Source organism: Diadema antillarum, unplaced genomic scaffold (assembly GCF_040938485.1).
Source record: "Diadema antillarum isolate AM-2024a unplaced genomic scaffold, OU_Dant_1.0 scf00000202, whole genome shotgun sequence".
Classification (NCBI taxonomy): domain Eukaryota; kingdom Metazoa; phylum Echinodermata; class Echinoidea; order Diadematoida; family Diadematidae; genus Diadema; species Diadema antillarum.
In genome coordinates this window covers 1,223,836-1,246,848 of record NW_027271091.1, presented here as the reverse complement: position 1 = coordinate 1,246,848, position 23,013 = coordinate 1,223,836, and the positions used below count along the sequence as shown (strand labels likewise).

At 39.2% G+C, this 23,013-nt stretch overlaps 1 protein-coding gene across 1 annotated transcript in view; it reads left to right on the top strand.

Moving 5' to 3' along the window:
- Nucleotides 1–669: 669 nt before the first annotated feature.
- LOC139723915 (protein sel-1 homolog 1-like) overlaps nt 670–23,013 on the top strand; it is a 79,957-nt gene continuing 57,613 nt past the window's right edge. The window contains exons 1-14 of the mRNA XM_071635120.1: nt 670–793; nt 3,154–4,281; nt 5,189–5,248; nt 5,962–6,022; nt 6,646–6,808; nt 9,702–9,815; nt 10,422–10,503; nt 11,271–11,425; nt 13,472–13,528; nt 14,097–14,165; nt 14,649–14,789; nt 15,482–15,569; nt 17,131–17,279; nt 18,903–19,068. Coding sequence (XP_071491221.1) covers nt 727–793; nt 3,154–4,281; nt 5,189–5,248; nt 5,962–6,022; nt 6,646–6,808; nt 9,702–9,815; nt 10,422–10,503; nt 11,271–11,425; nt 13,472–13,528; nt 14,097–14,165; nt 14,649–14,789; nt 15,482–15,569; nt 17,131–17,279; nt 18,903–19,068 — 2,500 coding nt within the window. The 5' untranslated portion in view covers nt 670–726. The remainder of the gene's footprint in view (nt 794–3,153; nt 4,282–5,188; nt 5,249–5,961; nt 6,023–6,645; nt 6,809–9,701; nt 9,816–10,421; nt 10,504–11,270; nt 11,426–13,471; nt 13,529–14,096; nt 14,166–14,648; nt 14,790–15,481; nt 15,570–17,130; nt 17,280–18,902; nt 19,069–23,013) is intronic.

The window sequence follows — 23,013 nt, the reverse complement described above, 5'->3', positions numbered from 1 at the left end:
ACACGTGCCTCAAAAATTAAAATAGCACCAACAAACAATAATATATCCGTCTATCCGATCCTAACCGAACCACAGTTAATTAACCGATGCTAGCTAGCTAGTCCCATGTACGTAGATTGTTGTAGATTACTACGCTACGTGTACCGACTGCTGTTACATTCAGTATTCGGTCACCGTGCGAATCGCTTAATCGCCAGGTGATGTAACGTTACTGTCTGTAGATTCATCGGCTGTACGTGCGTCCTGTTTCCATTTTACTTATCAGATAGTTACTTTGATACTTTTCACAATTCTACAGACAAATTAACAGTGGAAAGCCGACGTAGCTACATGTAGCGCCATTTACATCATAGCTGATTGCTTTACTTGCCCTTTTTGACGCTACGCCTACGGCCTACTTCGGTCTCGCGCTCGGGCAGTAGCTGCTCACCGGGCGGGCAGCAGCCGACTGGAGGAACATTGCCGTCCCGCTAGATGCGCATTTTCCACATGCTGCGTTAGACCGACAACACAACGTCCAGTGTGTGACTCGTGTGAGTGTTCAAGTCCACATCGCTTTGCTACCCAGAGGAGAGACATTTCTATACTAGTAATGTTAGTCTTTTGACTTAACAGTACCAATGGAAATCAGCCATCTCTGACAGCGTTAATATAAATTCAACCGTAGAAGAATCAAGTTTGCGCACAGGGGGCCTGGGGGATTGCCGCCCTATTCTCTTCCTCAAGATGAAAGCGCGGTGTGTGAAGCACCTGACTGTTGTGATATTCTGCATCTCACTGAGGGGATGGCAAGGTAAGCACAAAGCTCTACTGTAACCTGTATTTTCTAGATCAAATGCGAGCACGTTTTTGTGAAGTTCAGTCTAGAGTAGATGATCACTTCATCAATACAGTCAGAGAATGGTGATAATTTTGAACATCATATAACCTTAGTTATGGGTAAACTCGGCCTAGCGGGTACAGTCGGCCGCCAGCGCGCACAGTACAATTTTATGTACTGTGCGCGCTGGCGGCCGACTTTACCCGCTAGGCGGAGTTTACCCATAACTACGGTATTTGTTGTTAATTGTGTGAGTTGTGCTTGTGCACTTGTGTGGTGGTTCAGTGTAAGAAATGCTTGGCTTTATTAACAACTGAATTAAATGATGATGTTCACAATGCATGAAAAGCACTCAAGTCAAGCAAATAAAAGTTAAGAGAGAGACCTATATATGAAGAAATATCACTGCACACCGTACCCATAAACCTGCGACTTGAATGATCTGTTCTAACAGTACACTACTAGGGCAGCTCTACACACAATGTGTAGCTCCGATCTTTCTTTTGTAATTGAAAACTGTAAATTGTTGATTTGAATTGAATGTAAGCAGAACATAATTTACTTTAAGAAGCATATTGAAGTCTCTTGCAGCAAGAATCACTCAGTAGATGAAGCCATATATTGGTATGCCACTCCCCAGATAGCAGCTCTGGGCCCAGGTAAACAATACGATTGGCACTGGTATCAACTTAAACCTGTCTGTTGTGGTGGGCAGAAATTTATTGGTTGTAAAGCCTTGCCCAGTTGTTGCATTGCAGATCCAAATTACTTGCGGGAGCAGACTGCCAGCATAGAAACAGTCTATTCAAACACTTCCTTCCATCCTGATGCTTTGTATGAACAACAGAAAAATCAGAGAAGTAGATCACTGTAAATGCAGGGAAAACATTTGTCACCAAAAAAGGAGTTATGAATTAAAGTGTGAAGAGTAAGACAAAGGGGTGGGGCAACTCTGTCTGATGCAGTTGAGCAGCTCTTTTTTTGTTTTGTATACAAAATGTCACTAATTTTGATTTTCTTCAAACATTTAGGCACAAACATAACAGCTGAGGGGGATACCCAGTAATGTATTAATCTCATCGGATTATATACTGTAAGGGCTTGCTTGTATAGACAGGACTGTAGTAGGTTACGATTATTATGCAGTAGTGCTACACTTTGTACGTACGGTACTTTGTTATCACTCTATGCTATCACATGTTTGTATGCTGCCCATGTATGATGGCTGATGTACGGAAGGAAACCACACAGGTGAATACATGTAGGACTGTCTCACGAATGGCTGGGCATAAGCTGTGGTTTTAGAATCGGAGCCCTGAATAAAGGTTGCATTTGTGGGATGTTGCCCATTTATATCCTGTTTGAATTCTAGTTATTTTCTGTGTGGATTCTGAACCCTTTCAATACTAAGAACAGGGCTGGAAAAAAAAAAAAAAACCAGGAGAAAAATGAAAATTTGTTGTGCTCAACACCTAAATCACACAGAGTTGCCAATTTGCTGTGGTGGCCATTGAGTAGTATCCATGGTTTATTTGTTAGTTTGTTTTTCTTCCTACAAATTGTAGGTGACTTTTTGTGTACAATTGCTATTCAAGCATGTCATTTCATTGTCATTGCTTGCAATGAATTGCAGCAGGCGTGACAGCAGGTTCTGATTCCTACATGTATAATCTTTTGGATACAACAACTATAACACAGGATCAGAGGAATGGGGGGGGGGGGGTTGCTGAGTGACCTTAAAACAGACCTTAATAGTGGACATACAAAAAAGTGGAATGTAAACCTATTTTTAATGGAAATGAAGAGAGAGAGAGCACAATGAAGTAGCTCAAGTCCCACTCATGTAGCCCCAAAATTTGAGTTTCAAACTATTCACTGTCAGTGAAACGCTCAGGTGCTTACAGATATAAATGTACTTATTGCGGTGGCTGAATTTTTGCTTTTACCTTTATCAGCAAAATATTGAATCCTTAGTGGTATATTTGACTTCAAGATGGCCTCCCTCTAGCAATATGAATTTCACTGAATATCATTGATGACTTGAATGAATGTTCAGGAATATGGAGAGTGTAGACAGCTAATTAACTGTTGATACAGTTGTATTGGACAATTCCATAGAGAGTTAGTGTGGTGTGTTTTTGTTTAAGCCACTTTAACGCCATGTGGAAACTCAGAATAGCATCTTATAGATACTGAGAGATTGCAGTTGTTGACTGTGATATATTGGTCCATTTCAAACACAGCCAAGTTTAGTATCTGCCAATTACAATCCATTTTACATTTCTGAAACGAGAGTATTGTTGACCATGCTGAATATTTTCTCCTTTACACAGACTCCGCAACATGGGTTCTAGCAGATGAAATTCAGCCTTCAAGCTCCTCGAGTTCAGCCAGCACTGCAAGTGGCAATCAGCAAGGGTCTCAAACAACTGCCCACCATGCTCACGACTCGAGAAAGGACAGTGTGCAATCTGAAACAATGCAGATGACCTCTGTCAGAAGTGATGGTCATCCATCAAGTAATGTTCCCTCCAAAGACAATGATGCATTTGGAAGCAATGCTCAACATGCAGGTCTTTCTGGTGCTGGATTGTCAGACACTGCTAGAGCAGCACAGGAGGTACATGAGCAAGCTGTAGCTGGGCAAAGGCCTCAACAGACAAGTGGGGATAATAATATTGGTCAAAAGTCAACAAGGGCTTCCAGTTCAGTCAATGATGGAGAGCAATCACATTTTAGGACACAAGACTCCTCAAAGCATCTTCACAGGTCAGTGGAGAACCCAAATACTGGATCAGGAGTCACTGGTGCACAAGAGGGTGCAAATCACATACAGCATCAACAGGGGCAACACACGCATGCAAGCGCAGGACAACAACAGCAGCCACCCGTTCAAAAACAGTCGGAACATGCCAGTCAGCGTGCTCAACAACTTGTGCAGTCTCAAGGTGGACAGCATGCCCAATTGTTACAGCAAACGCAAAACCAACAGCAACAACAAAACCAAGCCCCTCAGCAGCATTCACCAAAGCAGGTGCTAACCCCTCCACAACGCGAGCCAGTCGGAGTGCACCCAGTGAGGCAGTCTACCAAGTACCACGCAAGCTCCAGGACTGTAGTGCACCAACCTACACCAGAGGGAGACCAAGGTCCAGAAGTATCCGAGGATGAACCAGTGGAGCAATCCGAAGCCAATCCCCCAGGGTTAACTCGGGAGATGCCACGGACTCAGGAGGATGTGACTGATGATAGTTTTGTTGAGGAGAGCGAAGATGATAGTGATCTAGTACCTGCTGATGATGAATTCATTCAGACCCAAGCAAAAGAAGAAGAGGAGAGGATTCCTGTCACTAAGGGTGACACTGCTACCATTGGGACAGATGACTCTGGCGGAGAGCAGATGCTGTCTGATGATGCGCATCCTCTCTCTAGTCCTCCTCTCGAGGAAGAATCCCAAACAGGTATGGGTAATATTTACACTGGAGGCTGTGTGCATGCTCTGGATCAGTAATAATCGTGATATACTGTATTTATACACATATGTTGTATCAAAAGTGACCAAATAATGCACAGGAGAGCTAAAAGTGCATCTATTAGGCCAAATTCATATTTTTTCAAGCTGATGAAGATTTCTTGCAAAATCTACTTTTTACCTACTTGTGATGTAAGCCATACATACATGTAGCCATCAATTCCACCCCACTATGTTCATTTTCGAAGACTTATGATGTTTACATAGTGTTTCCTCAAGTGAGATTTTTACTTTCTTATGAGAATGTACTTGTGTCTCATTCACTTTGGACTTGATTTTTGGCAATGTGATTGTGTATCTGTACATATTTTCCTCCCATCTAGGTATCACATAGTGATGTGTGTCATTTTCAACAGGATTTATTTTCAGAATTCCATGTGTGCATCACTGACCATACTGCTTTAAAAATTTGAGAGGAGTGAATTGGATATTGGTGAGCTACTGTATTATTACAGACTAAATATAACACAGTGCACCAGTTACTAAACAAAGTCAGAGCTCTGTAAATACTTGAAAATTGACTGGCATTACATGACAAAGCATGTCTTCATCAGTCCAGTTGAATAAAAAGCTTAAAAGGGACTGAAGAGCTCTAAGGTCAGGTTGACTTAAGTACAACTGTACATTTCTTGTTGGTATCAAAGGTGGTGGGGCTGGTGGCAGGGGGTGTTTTTGTTTTATTGTTTTCACTGTTTTGTGTTTGTCACATATGATGGTGATGCATTTATGTTATACTTTTTTTTAAAGTCCGCCAAAGATGTGCATTGTTAAGGATACTGTTCACTTGCATGAATTTGTTGTTGTGTTTTGTGCGGACCAATTTTATTCTTTTGCAGAAACCAGCCCTGCATCATCAAAACCCTTGGACCCAGAAGAGCAGCAAAGATTGGAAAAGAGTGAGTGCCTTGCATAGTCAAATTTAGATTCTGCTGTTACTTCTGCTTGGGTGTTTAGGTAGTTTAAAGTCATTTAGATTTTCTTGTTTGAAACTCCTATAGGACAAACTGACAATTAGACAATAACAGAGCTTTTACCTGCAAATGACTGTGTAGAATCTACTGTGTGTCATCTGCTAGGAAGCTTTAAAAACCATTTTTTTTCCCAAAGTGAATGGTCGAGATACATGTATACATGTAAGAAAGGATTTATGAAAAGAGCATTAAGGAATGTCTGACAGCCTTGTATTTTTCCAGGATAGGATGCGCTTTGATCTAACACAGAGCTGAATGGTCAGAAAAGGTATAGACTCCACCACAAGTTGATATACAATACCTGCACTGAAAGATTTGGGTATTTGAAAGTAGAGCTACGTTTGTAGTGCACATGAGAAGCAACTCTCAAAATTTGCCATGGGTAAATGTACAGTAGACACTCTTGACATGTGTTTATGTTAACAGTCTTTGACAAGAAAAGTCATGGTGTGGTTAACTTACAAGTGTTTGAGACATCCTGATTTGCTATGTCTTTCATGAAGACCTATGAACAAAATATACCTCAATCTCAGCTGTAATCATGAGCTAAATATGAGTAATTTCGTATGTTATGGTACTGAGTGTATGTTATAGATTTAACATGTTTCTTCTGCTCACCATCTTACCTTATCTTCCAGGTGAACAGCTGTATGAAAAAGCCCTGGAACTAATCAATTCTACAGATGATCAATCTGATTTGTAAGTTCATTGACATCACACGTAACCATGTTGTTATTTGCCTAAATTTTTAAACGTAAGCTCCAAGGAAACGATAACTTGCATTGTGATCAGCATTCAAGGTGTTTGACATTTGCCATAACTTGTTTTATAAAGGTCGGTCTTCAGCAGGGAGAAAAAAGTTCTCGTATTGATTTATTAAGTAGGAGAAAGGCATTTTTTTGTCATATTTAGACTGCAAGCATATTGAATGCAGGTGATAAGCCTTTAATAAATGCCATGCTCACCCAGATTTCTCAAGATGAGGTAAATGAGTCTTATTTGGTGCTGTATGCGGTGACATTCTCTTAACCTGTTGAGGACGGACTGATTTTGTTTCCACACGCATTTTCCATAGACACTTGCCCGAATATACTCGGGACTTGTCCTTCTTCTTCGTCTTCTTCTTCTTCTTAGGGTTATGCCCACATCCTTCACACTTGAAGATTATTGTAGTCCTCAATGGGTTAAAAACACTATTCTTTCAGTGTTAATGCTGCTGATGCATTTTAGTTTGCAGCTTCATCCTTGCATTACTGTCAAACCCCGATATTATGAATGAATGCAATAGATACTCTAATTCACTGTCACCAATGATTTTGCAGGGCATACAAGATTCTTGTGAAAGCAGCTTACATGGACCACCCCAAGTCTATGCTGATGGTCGCATTTGACTTCCTGTTTGGTGACAAGCTCCCGCTGAACATCTCTGGGGCCCACGATCTCTTCAGCCGCCTGGCCAATTTGGGAGATCCACGAGGGCAAGCAGTAAGTATGTTCTTGGGGCTGTTTCACTGAGCTCTGAAATCAATCACGAGTTTAATCCAACTGATCTTAGGGACAATTTCAGGATCAGTCAGTCCTCAGAAGGGAGGAACTATTTCACTAAGTCATTTTGGAATAAAACGTCTAATCCACCTTTACCAAGTTCTGGAGTACGTTTTGCATATATATTTATTCTTTCCAACTGGAGATGATATGAATCTTTTCCAACTTTGGGTTCATTGTTTGGCACAATATATATAGTTCATATATTGGTAAAACAGGGCCCTGCACCTCTTGGTACACCTACCCATCCATATTAAAAGTCCGTGCAGCATGCAGGTGACAGCCTGCTTCTCATCAGTGCTATCTCGTCAAGATCATAAATTTGCTCAGGTCCCTGTTGTGAAACAGGTGATAGAAACAGGATGTGTAACGAGTCTCTTCATTTTGTGCGTGATTGATACAGTGCCTGACCAAGAAGCAAAGAACACTGAAATACGGCAAAACAAAACACGACGCAGCAAAGCAAAAGCACAGCGCAGGTCAGAACAGCATAGTTCGACAAAGATCACACTACAATACAGCACAAGATAACAGAACACAGCCAAACAAAGGGAAGAAAATGAGCAATTATGCAGTATAATAGCATGGGTTTTGTTGACATTTGCGTGATGAATGCAGCCTTTCTTTTCTTTTCTTTGTGATGATGGAAATAAATAAACTATTGAAAAAAAAAAAAAATTGATATGATCCGAGATTCTACCTCTTCTCACGTCATACATTGTCACACTACACTTGTAGTGGCAGATTGCATAATTGGCAGGCTACCAATTTGTTATGTGAACTGATTCTTGAAGAAGTATGTACAGTTGAGAGACAAAAAGAGTAAATGTTGCAATTGATGATCGGCTCCCAAAAGCATGTTTATCATGCAAGCCCCATGAGCAGCATACAGTTTGAGCCAATACAGTAGGCCTATGTCAAAAAAAAAACAAAACAAAACAAAACTACTATCAGATTTTTGCATTGATAACACCCAATATGATGAAACCATCTAAATGCTTCTTCAAGGTCTTAAAATGTAACATTTTAGCTCTATTTTGCAGAAAACCCCATTCAGTTTGGTCAAGCAGTCACAGAGAAATGTGGATTGTTGCAAAGCATGTAATGAGTCTGATTCTTCCAAGTTTAGCACTTGGATGCTCTTGAAACTGCATATTAATGTGTAAACACAATAGACAGAACTTGGAGGGAAGTGATTCCTGATATGCCCTACAAAAATCTTCATTTCTCTTTGACCACTGAAGCAAATTGAATGGGGTTTTTCTGCAAGACGTGGGCAATGAGTTACAGTTTCATACCCTGAAATTGTGTTTGGATTGATACACTATTTTTAAAGTTATTGTTGCGGAGGGTACCATTGTAATTTTTTTGGGGGACATACGGTACAGAAGGTTTAAGAGTGTATCAAGTGCATTCGAGGTTCCCTTAAGCATTTATGCCTGTAACTAGTTCAGGAAGGTAATGAAGGGGATGGGAGAGATGCTGGATGCCTTGTCATTGCCATAAATCAAGATGAATCATGTGTGTGTGTGTGTGTGTGTGTGTGTGTGTGTTTGTGGGAAAGCAAATTATCCATTACGATGTAGATTTACATTCTTCGGAGATGAGAGATGATTTTATGCACTCTTTAAAAATGTATCTTGTGTTTTACCATTAGTCATAAAAGTGTATTAGCAGAAATTTTTGATTCATCGCTGCCACCTAAGGTTAGGTTGGTACAATAAATGTTTGTGCCTCTTTTAGAAACAAAGATGGGTTGTGAGTTACTGCTACAATTTATAGATCTGTATGCTTACGGTGCATGTAGTGATAAAAAGAAAAAGCTTAGAAATGTTGATTTTCCATTTTATTATCTGTTTAGGTGAGCTATAAAATAGCATCATGGCATCTTATTGTATCCCATATGCCACATAATCCTTTCTTTATGACAGGAAATATTGAGATTGAATGTGTGCTATTTATGTTTATGTGTGTCCTATTAGCTTGAACAGTTACTGGTGATACTTTTTAAGAGTGCGATTATCCATAATTTGATGATTCATGTTTGATCTTATATAGCAATTTTTATTGCCAGTATTATAAATAAAATGTCATCTGCTGTACTGATACTGGAAGTTCTTCTCCAGTTGGAGGTTCATTTTAAATACAACTGTAACCCTTTAGATTGTCATTAGCATAAAGAGAGTCCTTGTAAACTGACATCAATATTTGTTACGTAAAATGATTTGTGTGAAACATTTGCATTCTTGTCCATTAACTTGTTCTTTTAAGTGAGGTCTTTAAGGTGAGGTAGTTTTCCCCACAGACCAGACCAACTTGTCATCTAGGGATGCCTTCTATAATTGGTGTTCAACTTTGCATCAAATTAAATAATGTGGAATGTAGATTTTTGCTTCAACCGGTATTTCTGGTGAGATTTGCTTGATCCTATTTTTGCTGTGAGAGAAATATCCTCTATACATGGCCACCTAAGAGAATTTCGTGGATGATTATTGTTACAGTATATCAATTTTAGACATATATTGTAAAGTGATGAAGCATTTATGTGCATGGGGTTTGTGATAAGATTCCATTGTAAAGGTATATGTGCATTTGTCAGTTTCTTTCTATCCTGTCATAAACTTCTGTTATTTTAATTAAGAATGCCGGTTTTCAGGCAAAAGCCTATATTCAGGCCCTGGTAATATCAGTGTTCAGACCCTTTTTTTTTTTTGTACAAAGTAGCTTTTCATAAATGTATTTTCAGGCCCTCTCATTCAATCAGTTTGATATCCCTGTTCAATTATCACACCCTCTCTCTCTCTCTCTCTATCTGTTTTACAATGCATTGTAGGGTCTAGGGTTCATCCATGCAACAGGGATAGGTACCAACTCCAGCCAGTCCAGAGCTTTGGTCTACTACACCTTCTCAGCTCTTGGTGGGGATTCCTTCGGCCAGATGATGATGGTGAGTGGGCTGCGTCACGTTTTGCAGCAAGATAGAGATGACAATATTATTTAGAAAAGAAATCGGTTTGTGCGTGGGTTTCATTCAATACTGTTAAGGCAAATACTATTTTCCCCTTGCAATGGGGCAGGGGAGGGTAAAAGTTTCAATGGTTGTAATTTGTAGGTATTCATCATGAAATTTAGAGAGCTACGAAGCCTGTTTACCTTTCTATATGTGTACATATAGTTTTGTGACATACATATCTAGTTATGGTAGATCATCAAATATTTAATCTATATGAATTTCCCGTAATCAGTTGATATTACTTTTTCGCATGGATATATTGATTTTGTATTTTTCTTTTGATTCTAGAATGAAACATAAGAACATTGTCAAAGTATCATTCCGTTTTTATAGAGGCCTTTGGCATGGCTTATATGTCTAAAACTTTGAAAATTTGGAAACTTTTTTTGAAGTTTCATCAAGTATGAGCTTGCTTATTTTTTAGGATGTTAGATTTAAAGTGTTGCAGTTTGTGCTGCATTATGGCAGTCAGAGTTCTTTGATGAGAAACAATATAAGAATTACAAAGAGGATAATAATTTGTCGCTTTTGTATCAACAGGGTTATAGATTCTGGTCTGGAGTTGGAGTTGCACAGAACTGTGAAACAGCCCTGACTTATTACAAGAGAGTGGCAAGTAAAGGTAAGTATGTTTTTATGGCAAAGTGATCGACTGATTATTTCTACTACACGAGTGAATGATGAATAACATGTCATTTTGCTTCTAATATTTTATTTATCTTTATTTTACTGTGTGTGTATTCTTTACTCCATACTCTCATTCTGACTCAGTGACAATTATCTTGTCAGCAGCACCATGATAATTGCACAACTTTTGAACCAGCCTCTTCTGTTTCATCTTCTTCTTTAGCTGGTGCTGCTACTGATAATAAGCATTGCTATCATTTTGAACATTAACTTCGTCATCATTGTCGTAAAGGTGAAAGCACTCGTATTATTTTCTTATTTTTGTTTTTGTTGCTCTGAATGTATGCGAGTGTATATAACAGGCTATTAGTATGTAAATTTGTGAGAAATGATTGTTATTGGAACTTGTGCTGCTAGACATAAGTCTGGCAATATCAAGACACTCCTTATGGCCTATACCACCAACAGCCCACACTCCAGCAAAGAATGCTCTTGAACAGTTTAGGAGCAGTCTCCTTTAAAACATCATAGTATTTTTTTAAACGCACCTTGAAAAAAAAAACAATTATAGAATGTCATTGAACACTGGAAGCAAATTGTAGTTACTTGCCATAAGGCGAATGTATCCAGTATCAAATATCATGATCTTAGAAATTTCTCAGTTTATATGAGATGATGGGGATTAGTGATAAAGATTGAGTGTCCAAAAAAAAAAAGGTCTGAAGATAACTATAAAAAGCACTTCCTGGTTATTCTCCACAGTGGCTGCTAATGTTTCCACAGCTGGTGGCTCAATCACCATGCGTGTGCGCCTCTTTGATGAGAACGAAGATCCTGACGCAGACGCAGGAATGCTCGACGACGATCTCATCCAGTACTACCAGTTCCTGGCCGACAAGGGGGATGTCAATGCTCAGGTTATTCTCTTTTTGCTTATGCTGTCGAAGGGAACATTATCTCACTCAGATCTTTAATGGAACTATTTGTCTCATTCAATTGCGGTTTTAACTGAAATGATCACGGTGTAAAGATGTCTGAGAACTCAAGTTATGTGATTTACAAGATCCAGTCAGCATGGCATTGCATATCATCTGATCCATCACCACTTTATACTTGAAATAAGAGTTTGAAATAATACTTTAAGTGCAGTCAGGGGAACAACTTGGCTTAATACCAAAGTAGCAGAATGAATGGCTTTTGTTGAGCATGTTGTTTAATAGTCCAACTTTAGTATGATATCAAATAACAACAAATTTGTCTTCTGTTTCAGAATGCAAAAAAAAAAAGACCAAAGGAATCAGTAGACAAAAGTACATTAAGTAGATTTATATTAGGTAGTTATTTTCAGTACATCAAAATAGGCGTGTCTTCATCAGCCTGAAGTTTCAAAATAGCGGGCTATCTTGCGGTTACCAAACTAGTCCGATGTCAAAATAGCGCGCTATCTGTGTAGTGAAGACGCGAATAGCGCGCTATTTGATCGGGAAAATTTCCCCCAAAATCTTGGTCTAGTTCGTCAACTAGAGTGCTAATTCGTGAAATAGCGCGCCATTTTGGGTGCGTCTCCATCAGTCCGAAATTTTCTCGATCCCTCACCGCTTCTGCATGGTTAACCAGCTGGCAATGTAAAGCGCATGTACAAGCTAGTGATTGTGTATAGTACATTGCACGCACGGTGTATTCAAGGATCACATGTGTGTACTATAGGCCTACTGTTGTTGTCATCTTTAAAACCAGGGAGGTGATTTCTCTCACCTCCCTATGAAAACTCGGTGCCGTGCATGCTAGCTGATTTTTTTTTTTTTTTGGTAAACTTCTTCTTCTTCTCACTCTACCTAATAGCTGAAGATTCTTGCAGAATGTGTGCATTTTGGATTTGTTTAAACATTGCAATTCGTTTATTTCATATAAGATGCCTCACTGGACCGAAGAAAGAGTAGCGTTATTAATATCCCTTTGGAGAGAATTTGCTGTACTGCTCACCTCCCTGGTTGTAGTATCGTACATACGGTGATATAGGAGATTTTGAGCGGGGAAATCCACTTTCGAACCACGAGCCAGGCAGGGTAATATTGCAAAGTGCGCATGCGTCAATTTTCGGACTAACCCGAAGCTGGCTGTTCGAGCTGATGAAGATGCACATTCGCTGTATCGGGCTATTTTCTAAGACCGCAAAATGTCCCGCTAGTTTGAACTTCGGGCTGATGAAGACACGCCTTATGAGAATGAAGCTTTGTGGTGTTATTTCCATTTATATCATCTCGTCAAAGAATGCCAAGGATAGACAAGACTTCATACAACATTTCTCATGCCTTGCTACTGAGGCTCTTAACGTAAGCTGCAACCTTTGTCTATATATCAGCTCAGTCACGTGAGCTGAAGGCTAAACTAAGCTATTGAGATAGTTCATTGTGTGACATCTGTTCTGCTTTGTGGATAAACTTTTTACATTTTCAGCTTCTTCATGATCTTAATTTGTTAAAATGGGCACAATGCCCCCCCCCCCCCCACGTGGGTCCCAAAGCCCCCAAATTAAGGAATCTCTAAAAATCTTCTGTAAAACTAGAATTGATAGAGCTGAGTTTAGTGCTATGAGTAAGTCCATTGGTGACTGTGCATCAGATATGTTCTTGGCTGCTCAAGAGATGCCCCCCCCCCCTTGGGCACTGTGGGGGTGGGGGCAACATTATTGCCAATTCTCACATTTAAAATCTCATTTTCTTTGTAAAATGTTTGGTCGTTCAAATTCATGGTTAAATTTTCTACAAACCTAACAGGTATTACCACCAGTTTGATAGAATATACAAATGAACACAATGCCCCTCCACAAGTTTTATAATGTGTAATTTTTTCTGCAAGAATGTGTGGAAGGTGAACTAGTGATACAGGTAAGGGTTAGACCCACTGCACTAGGTCCTTTGTTTGTTGTAGTGTGAATATTGTCCTTCTCTGATTTCCTACAGGTTGGATTAGGACAGCTGAATTACCAAGGTGGGCGTGGAGTCCTCCAGAATCATAGGGTGAGTGCATCTCCAAAAGTTACACCTTCTTTGGGATTGGGGATGTCTAGTACTTCAACCAATATCCTCCCCTGGATCCAAAACATCTGTCAGTACTAAGTACCCATGTAGCATTGATATGCAGATCTCATTACACATGTAGTGTACACCTATATGTACTACAGGGCAAAACTTATGTTGCTTTGGTAAAAAGAGAGGAAAGAAAAGATATATAAATATGAGGTATACATAAATTCTAGAGTCATGAAAAAATAGTGGTTTTCCACTGTAGATTCAATGGCGAGAAAGGGCTATGCACTTTTATGAGCATAAGTTCCTCTATTACAACATTAATGATTATCTGTAGCCTTTGCAGGGTGTAGACTGCAATTTTCTATTTAGTTTCTTTATACCCTTTTGTGTGTGATGCTATGATATGAATATATATCAAGCTGTATTGTACAGATTAAAACTGCAACAAACTGTTCACTGTAAAAAACCTAAACAGAGAGTGCACAAAATAATTTCATGTAGTATTCCACTCTCTTAACTGTCAGTGTTTCCTTGTTTTCTCCCTCAAAACTCGCAGAGAGCATTCGAGTACTTCACCCAAGCTGCTGAGACGGGGGATGCAACTGCACAGGCCTACTTGGGAAAGGTAATTGACCGAGCTCAAGATCTATCGTTTGCTTTAGCCATGGCGTGTGGTAATCCAAGCATATAGTGTTTCATGATAATCATGATGAAAAGCATTCTGCACGCAAATCATGTTAAAAGTTGGCTACTTTGATTACTGTACCTTCTCCCCTCACATCTACTTCTTGTTTGACAAGAGTTTTCAGAAAAAGAACACAAAATATATGGCATATAGCTAGTACTATTCATTCTTTTCCCCTGGAAATATTGATAATTGTGTAGATCTCCATCAAATCTTCTTCATCAATTTCAATCAATATTACATGTGTATGTATACTGTATATGTACCAAAGGTATGTGTATATTATGTGAAAATGTATGAAAGCATCCAAATTCCAACTATGTAACAATGATGAATGAAAACCTAGGATCTTTCTTGCTCAGATACGCTACTGTATGTTAGTGTTATGTTATCATTATTCTATCTTGATTTCATTCATCAAAGATGTATTCTGAAGGAGGCCCTCTGGTGAAGCAGGACAATGATACAGCCATGAAGTACTTCAAGAAGGCCGCTGACCAGAACAACCCCATTGGGCAGAATGGTCTTGGTCTCCTCTATCTGCATGGCCAGGGAGTGGACAGGGTAAGTTAAGGTGGTACCTGTAAAGGAATATAGAAAAAAAAAAAACCCACAGGAACACAAAACTCTGGTGAATTCAAAAAGCATCAAGGCTTTACCTGGATATGCGAAGTACGACAAAAAGATGACAGTCAGTGTGTATTTATGTAGCCAGTCTTGACCATAAAGTAATGAATAACTGACTGACTGACTGAATGAATGAATGAATGAATGTATGAATGAATGAATGCAATGAATGGATGAATTGATATATAATATATATGCGCTCTTTTGAATTGTTTTCCCCTTTTCAAACAGATTTTCTACTTTTTTAACTTGATAACAGCTTCAAAGTCATTCCCCCCCCCTTCTGTTGAGATTATCAGAGAGGCTCTCACTGCGACAGCTGAACTCCCATCTTTTACTGCTTCTGTGCCAATATTCCAGAAAGGATATATAACTTGTAGCGGTCAACATCTCTGTAATATCTTTCCCTCTCCTCCTCTAGCAAGTTTTAGTGTCTGTAATGAGATTATACAAGGGAGATATTGTGATTCACAGTCTTTCAGTTTTTTTACACATCCAATGCACCATACTATTCAGTGTTAATGAAAATGTTAAATAAGATGTGCTGCAGTGTGAATACATCACTTGTGTAACCCTGGATTACTCCTTTGGTTCCCCCTGCCCCCTCTCGCATGCCAACCCTCACCCAGGATTACACCCGAGCTTTCCAGTACTTCCAACAGGCAGCAGACCAAGGCTATGTGGATGGTCAGCTGCACCTGGGCACCATGTACTACAGTGAGTACGGGTACTATTTAAGAATGAGGTGCTCCCCCACAGCCTCTCTTGTCCACTTTCTTATTGCATTATTCGTGATTGACTCATGTAGGCTGTAAGATGTTTGTTGACAAACAGCATTTGCCATCTCAGTTGATGAGGATGTTACTATAAAAATTGTATTTTGTAACTTGGGGGGGGGGGGGGAGCTTTCTGATATCAAACGATGAAAGCATAACCTAAACTTCATAAAATTCATATTTTTTGAATGGATTGTCTGATTTTGCTCAACTTCACAGATATATACTGCTAAAATTTCTGCATTTGATGCACTTTTAGGGTACCCTGGGATACCAAATAGAAATCTGCCATTTTGTTTAATTTTTTTTTTTTTTGACACTGTACCATGAAGTACCCCCCCCCCCAAAAAAAAAAAAAGATTAGGAAAAGCAATTTTTTGCTGCTCTGTACAAGAAGATTATGTAGCACCAATGGACAAAATATATATATATGCTATTTTGGGGCATATGGGGAATTCCATAATTTGTTAACATTTTTTATGATAATTTGGTAATTAGGGAGAAATTTATAAAAAAGACAAAAACAAACATTTTAATGAAACAACTGATCCCATAGTTGATAAATGAAAACTTGTAGCTTATCTAAACTTTACTGTATAACCAAAGGATATTATTTCCTTTGTTGTATATGATAAATATTGCATCATAGATTTTTTGTATATTAACAATTGCCCTTAGTGCATTAAAATGCGCTAAGGGGAATTATATAACAAATCCATGTGCCAAAATAAAGGGTGCATTAGGAGAACTCTCCCATAGTGCAATATTCTCTGCTGCACTCTACATTTCATTTCGCGCAGTTTCAAGAGTGTAGGGGTACAGGAAAACTCGTAAACAAGCATTGAAAACGCTAAGGGGAATCGAAAATTTTGCCCAAAGGACGGATTCCCCTTAGGATACCTGGTTTTCACATGGAAATTCCCCCTATGCCCCAAATTATATATATATATATATATATATATATATATATGTGTGTGTATATTAATTCCTTTTAAGATATGGATCTTGGTTCTCCCGATGTAAATTTGATATTAGATTTTGAAAAAGATCGGAAATTACCTACAACTTCTTGCACAGAATGAATAAGCAGGCCAAACTTTTTTCCCATTAGTTCCTCTAAAATTATAAAGAGAGCGTTATTATCATTATTGTAATTACATTAGATATGTCATAACAGTGCTTAACTGTCATTGGGATCATTATCACCAGTTGCTAAAATTTGGCCACCACAACAGCAGTGTGTAACTGTACATCCTACAAACATAAGATGGCGCTACATAATGCCCCATCCTGGGGTATGACGCTAGTCCAGGTCACAGTGTGCTGCATCATTTACTGAATCCATGTTTGTATTTGGGGTGAATTCCCCTTCAAAGCCATATTGCCTACTTTCACACCTTTCGTAACCTGTCTCTCATTTTTCTCATCCTCCACCACAACTCCTTCCCCCTCCCCTTTTCTTTCTCTCTCTCTCTCTTTTCTCTCACTGTATTTTCAAACAGGTGGCCTCGGAGTGAAGCGGGATTACAAGATGGCTGTGAAGTATTTTAACCTGGCCTCCCAGTCGGGTCACATCCTTGGGATCTACAACCTGGCACAGATGCATGCCACGGGGACGGGGGTCATGAGGTCGTGTCACACAGCTGTGGAGGTCAGTCGCATGAGGTCACATGTGCAAGTGGCATGATTATTTCCTTCCACTGTCACAAAGTGGTACTGAAAACACGTTTGGAAGTGGCACTACCTTTATCTAGGGGAGACATTCCATTGAAGTGCAAATGCCTCTCTTCTCAGACATGCAGTTCTAGTTTCCTCAGTCTGCCGGTTGGGAGGAAAATAGCAATGTATATTGAGAATGATTTTGATAGGAAGTTGTGTGACCACAAAGTAAGAACATCCTTGCGAAATGTTTGGTCTCCGTAGTGACAAAAGAGTTATTTTCATCTGAACATTCGTCAAGAGCAAAACGTGCACTCAGTGGGTAATCTTTTTTAGATGTTTATTGTAATGCCTTATTCTGTAGACAGGAATTCTGAATACTTATATGTACGAAGCACTTCTTTTCATTGATGGATATTTTAGAATGTCTAGTTGAGTGGAACTGTGAAATTGCTTGTCTCATGAATTTCATTAAGTGCGATTAAACAAGGAACATTAGGGAACGAGACATTCTGCCATCTGTTTCTGAGATTCTCAGTAATAATGGGCTTGTTACCTTTTCTGGATAAGTCATCATGTTCATGTTCAGTGTGATATATGAATAGTGCGCATTTATGAATGTATTGGGTTGATGTGGTACAAGTGGGAGGGTATTCACATTGGTGTGAATTGTAGAAGGGCACTTCATACTGAGTGTGTCTTCCATCAGTGTGAATACCCTATACTGCATATCTTGCATTCATACAATGTATGTGAGGAACTAATTACTCTTTTTCATGTGTTGCAAGAAGACAGTCTTCTAGACAAATATTTTTTCTTGCCTTGAAATGCATTTGACATCAGTAGACATGTTCATTTGGGCTTTACAACTCCATATTTGGTATCCACATCATGGACTGTACTGATGGAGCTCAAAATGGTGTGTGTTTTAAGAGCCCTTTGCAGACTAACGACACCACATGTCCCACTTAAAGGGACTGTACAGTACTGGTTGAGGTGAGAATTCAGCTCATAATGTTTTGCAAGATATTTAGAAACCACTCTATGAAATGTTAAAGAGCATACAATTCTAAGGGGAATCACAAGTTTATTTGATGAAAATGGGTCTTGAAATGACTGAGATATCTAAAAACAAGGAAAAACAAAGAGATCCTAATAAAAGTCGTGGCCTGTTAATTCTATTCGGATCAATTTTTTTGATATCTCATCTACTTCAAGGCCAATTTTCATTAAATAATCGTTGAATCCTTCTTGAAATTACATGCTCTTTCATATTCCAGAAGAAGTTTCTCATCATCTCACCAAAAAGTGTTATAAACCCGAATCCTCACCTCAACCAGTACTGTACAGTCCCTTTAAAGTGTGTGCATTGCAGCTGGCTTCACATCAGAAAACTCACCACGCCCCTGTGATGTGTATGTGCACAATGTGATGCTGTTCAGTGGAGCATGCAGGCAACAAACTCGTGCCTGTTTGCTGCCTGACCATCGCACAGAGTGCATGTTGCACAACTGACTGTGCACGGACCCATGACCTGAATGTGAGTTCACCAGTCAGTAGTGGTCATGTTCTGACATGGGTGTTATTATATTATATCATCCATCCAAAACTGTAGCTGTACAAGAATGTAGCTGAGAGAGGGGAGTGGAGCAGTCTCCTGGAGTCCGCCAGGAAGGCCTACGTGGAGAGGAAGATCCCATCAGCACTCATGCTGTACTCCTTCGCCGCCGAGCTGGGCTACGAGGTCGCCCAGAGCAACGTGGCATTCCTCCTTGACAAAGGTAAGATGAAGCGCCCCCTGTCTTCTCTAGCAAGAGAGTGCAATAGATCTTCTGTATACTGTTCATGCTTATGAAACGGAAAGTAGTGGTAAGATTGTCGTGGATAGTGAGAGTGACTGCCCATTTCCTACTTTGGCAAGACCATTAACATTTACATGATATAGTGAACATATCCATCTCAATGCATTGCCAGTAGCAAAAAGAGTAAGGGAAAATGCAGTAACAGATCTGAGTATGAGATTGTGTTTGTTCTGTGGATGTTGTTTTGTATGTGTGTGTGTGTGTGTGTGTGTGTGTGTGTGTGTATGTGTGAGTGTGTGTGTGTTTTAGAACAGTGTGTGTGTGTGCTTTAGAACAATGTTAAAAAAAGTATGCGTGTGACAAGTGTTGACAGGGATGAGTACACTGTTTTAGGTAGGTAGAGTGAGGGGTGGGGGACTGGTGGTTAGGGTGGATTTAGGGATATGGGTTATTATTTTGATGTAATGATAAAAAAAAGAGATTTCGTTTGATTAATGCAAGAAGGTTTTATAAGATTTTAGTTTACTGAGGCTCTCATGCCATGCTATTCTTTCATTTGTCTATTTTGTATCATTAAGCAGGCTTGCATGTCATGCTGTTGTTGTTGTTTTTTTCATTTGTATATCTTGTACGATGAAGCAGAAGTTGTTTTTTATTTTCAGTTTGATTGCGTTGATTTAGTTGAATGTTTGTATTTGTTTCATTGCGAAAACTATGGTGACATCAAACGGAATTCCAATAAAAAAAAATCATAAAAAAAGTAAGATTTGCAGTCAAGCTTAGTTTCAGCCAGCAAGAAATGCAGGCGTTCAGTATACAAATTTTCCTGTTTCCTGGTGAATAAGCAGCTGAGTCGTGAAGATCAGTAGCTCTAGTCTGTTTGTGAGCCCTGTAGATTTATACGCAAATTCAGTGTGTAGTGATACTATGGTACACTAGTAGCATGTATGCTGGTGATGTAGCTCAGAAAGTAATGTTTCTGCCGTACTATCAAAAATTCTGGGTCTTATGTTTCACTGAATCTGGGCAAGTTAGTATGGTGTGTTATCATACACCCCCCCCCCCCCCCCCAGCTCAGAATGCAAAACACAGAAAATGCCTCCCCCCATGTTTTTGAGAGTCACATTCCTGGTTCCACTTCACTTTTCGTGAAGAACATGGTGAACACTTGGTGAAATTTTATTATTGAAAGAGAGTTACATTTGATACAACTGTCCCATGAGTCTGGCAAGTCACTGTGAGAAGTAATGATGACACTGCTTTATTCCTCCCCCCTCCCTTTCCCTGCATGATTTGCAAGTGATGTTTACAATTTTCACAAGCAAAGAGTAAAAACTCTGAGGAGAATGTTTCTCTATCCAGCAAGTACTGTATATTCCATACATTTTGATGGCTTTTTATCTTGTGAACTTCACGAGTCAGGTGCTATTTACAAATTTAACAGCACACATCACTATTAGATTACTGTAAAAGTGGAAATTTTCGCGGAGTTCAAATTTTCGCGCATTTCGCGCAACCAGAAACTAGCGCGAAAATAAAAGCACGCGAATATTTTTGCTTGCCATATGTGCCTGTGCGTGATGTCTTGATTCTGTGGAATTAAAAACACGCGAAACTCTTCCGACCCGGCCAAGCGCGAAAAATTAGTCACGCGAAAATATCCACTTTTACAGTATCTCTGATCCCACCATGAATGTGATGCGCACACATACATGTTCTAGTATACATTACACAGTACATGAACAAATTGTGTGATGATAGAGTTCATATGTACCTAAATCTCAGGGTGCCTACTGTGTGAATGGATGTGTACACTTCTCCGTGAAAATGAGTGAATGATACCGATTTCGCTGTCCGTTGCTGTATTCCACGATTGCACGTTTCAACTACTAGTGAAAACGTCAGGAAGTCCCAATTTGCAGAAAATTAGACTTGATGAATATCAAATGATGTGTGTGCTTCAGAGGAGCTGTCTAAGTTGACAATTTCACTCAGACCTTAAATTAATGGCACCCAGTAGTTTGTGAAAAGCAAGGCCAGTTCAATCACCCATGCATCTTTGCTTACTGGATGGAAGGATGGTGTAACAAGACAGAAAGTGCCCAAACTGTGACTCTTCTTGTCAAGTTCTTTACACTGCACAGAGTTGTAGCTATTTCCCTGTGTGATAACCTCTCTTCTTGGTTACCTTGCATCTCCAGTTAATTTCATTATCAAACATTATGAGACTGACTAAATGACTGGGTTTTGAGATATTAGTCAATGATGTAATGCTGTTTGTCTTTCGACCTTGATAAGTATAGAGAAAAGTGTTTGTGTTACACGTAAGTCCAATTACAGTACTAATGATTCTGTTTTTAAGTTGCGGGTCTTTTGGAGACATAAAATGATTTTTAAAAATGGAATGTGTTGGGGTAGTGAATGCATTAAAATAAAATTGATAGTGATAGCAAAGGGATCATCAACAAAATTCATAGAGTATTCATTATACTGCTTCATTTTGAATCTTTCTCTGGGCTTGTCTGTTTGTGTTTTAAATGATTTTTGTGAATGGCATTGATATAGGTGTATAGGTCATTGTGAGCATCTATTGATTACCTTTTGACATCAGATTTTCAGAAAATATTTGTATAAGCAATGAAAAAGCATTATTGTATTTTTTTTATGGTTAGATATTTCAACACAAATTAATCTCTGTAGTTGTTTGCTGTTAGGCAACAATCTGGCTTAGAGTGTACATTCATCATTCAGTGCTTGTGGCGTCGGAGAAATGAAATTCCAGAATTTATAATGGCAAGTGTGCATATGCAAACCCGTTGCAGGGATTAGACCAGAATTGGCATACTTTCACTCCCAGCAAACTGGAAACTTTAGATAATGATTACTCACTGCACACATGTGCATCTAAGTCTTTGAGCACTGGTGTGGCAGAAAATATTGCTCAACATTGAATGCATTGATATTCTATCCGTGTCTCAAAGTGTCATATCATTTGACACTCACACACACACACACACACACACACACACACACACACACAGTCAAATGACTGTCCGTAATGATGAGAGTATAAATGATACTTAAACTGAAAGCCTTAAATGAAGCATAGTAACAGAGTTGTTTCCTATGCTCTTTAGAATCATGACTTCAATATTGCAATCAAGTACTGTACAATGTAGAGAGACAAAGAGAGCTAGCATAATGGGGCACAGATATGTGATGAGCAATGTCATAGACAGCACTTGAACTGCTTCTTTTATGTTGCAGTGAAAGAACTCTCCTTAGCATTCAAGGGAGCATGTTAGCATAAAAGCAAGTTAGATTATGCAAGTGGGTGATATCTAGATTTGCAACAGTTTTGTTTCAATATTTTTAAGATTTGGGGTCATTTGAGCCATCTCTTACTGCAAATTGGTCTGTTGTGATGTGGCAAAGAAGTGAAACTTTGTGTCATTTTTAAATGACTCAATTGATAGGTTTAATGATGGAAAAAGAATCCATAACACTTTTACCATCGTGGCATGTATTCATATATAACCCTCAGAAGAGAACACGGTGCCATGTCGACTTCCTTTGCTGTAGATCCTTGGAGCCTTCCGTGCTGCATTTTCAATGAGATTAGGAGAGTTTACTGGGTGACTGTTGAAATGATGAAGGTTGCAATATTTACCAGGCACATCATTCATAGTGAGAGTTGGCATCTGTTGGGGGTTTCTTCTACTCTTGTGTGCATCCAACATTCCAGCTGTTTTCAAGCAGAACTAGACAAATACCTCCTTAATCATAGATTAGAAAGGCCTGTAAATATTCTTTTCGTCTACTAGCGAAGAAGAGAAATGATGAAGTTTTTATGCATCTTTTATCTCTGTGTAAACAGACAAATGCCAGTGTAGTATTTCTGCCAGCATCCATGCGCTATAATGC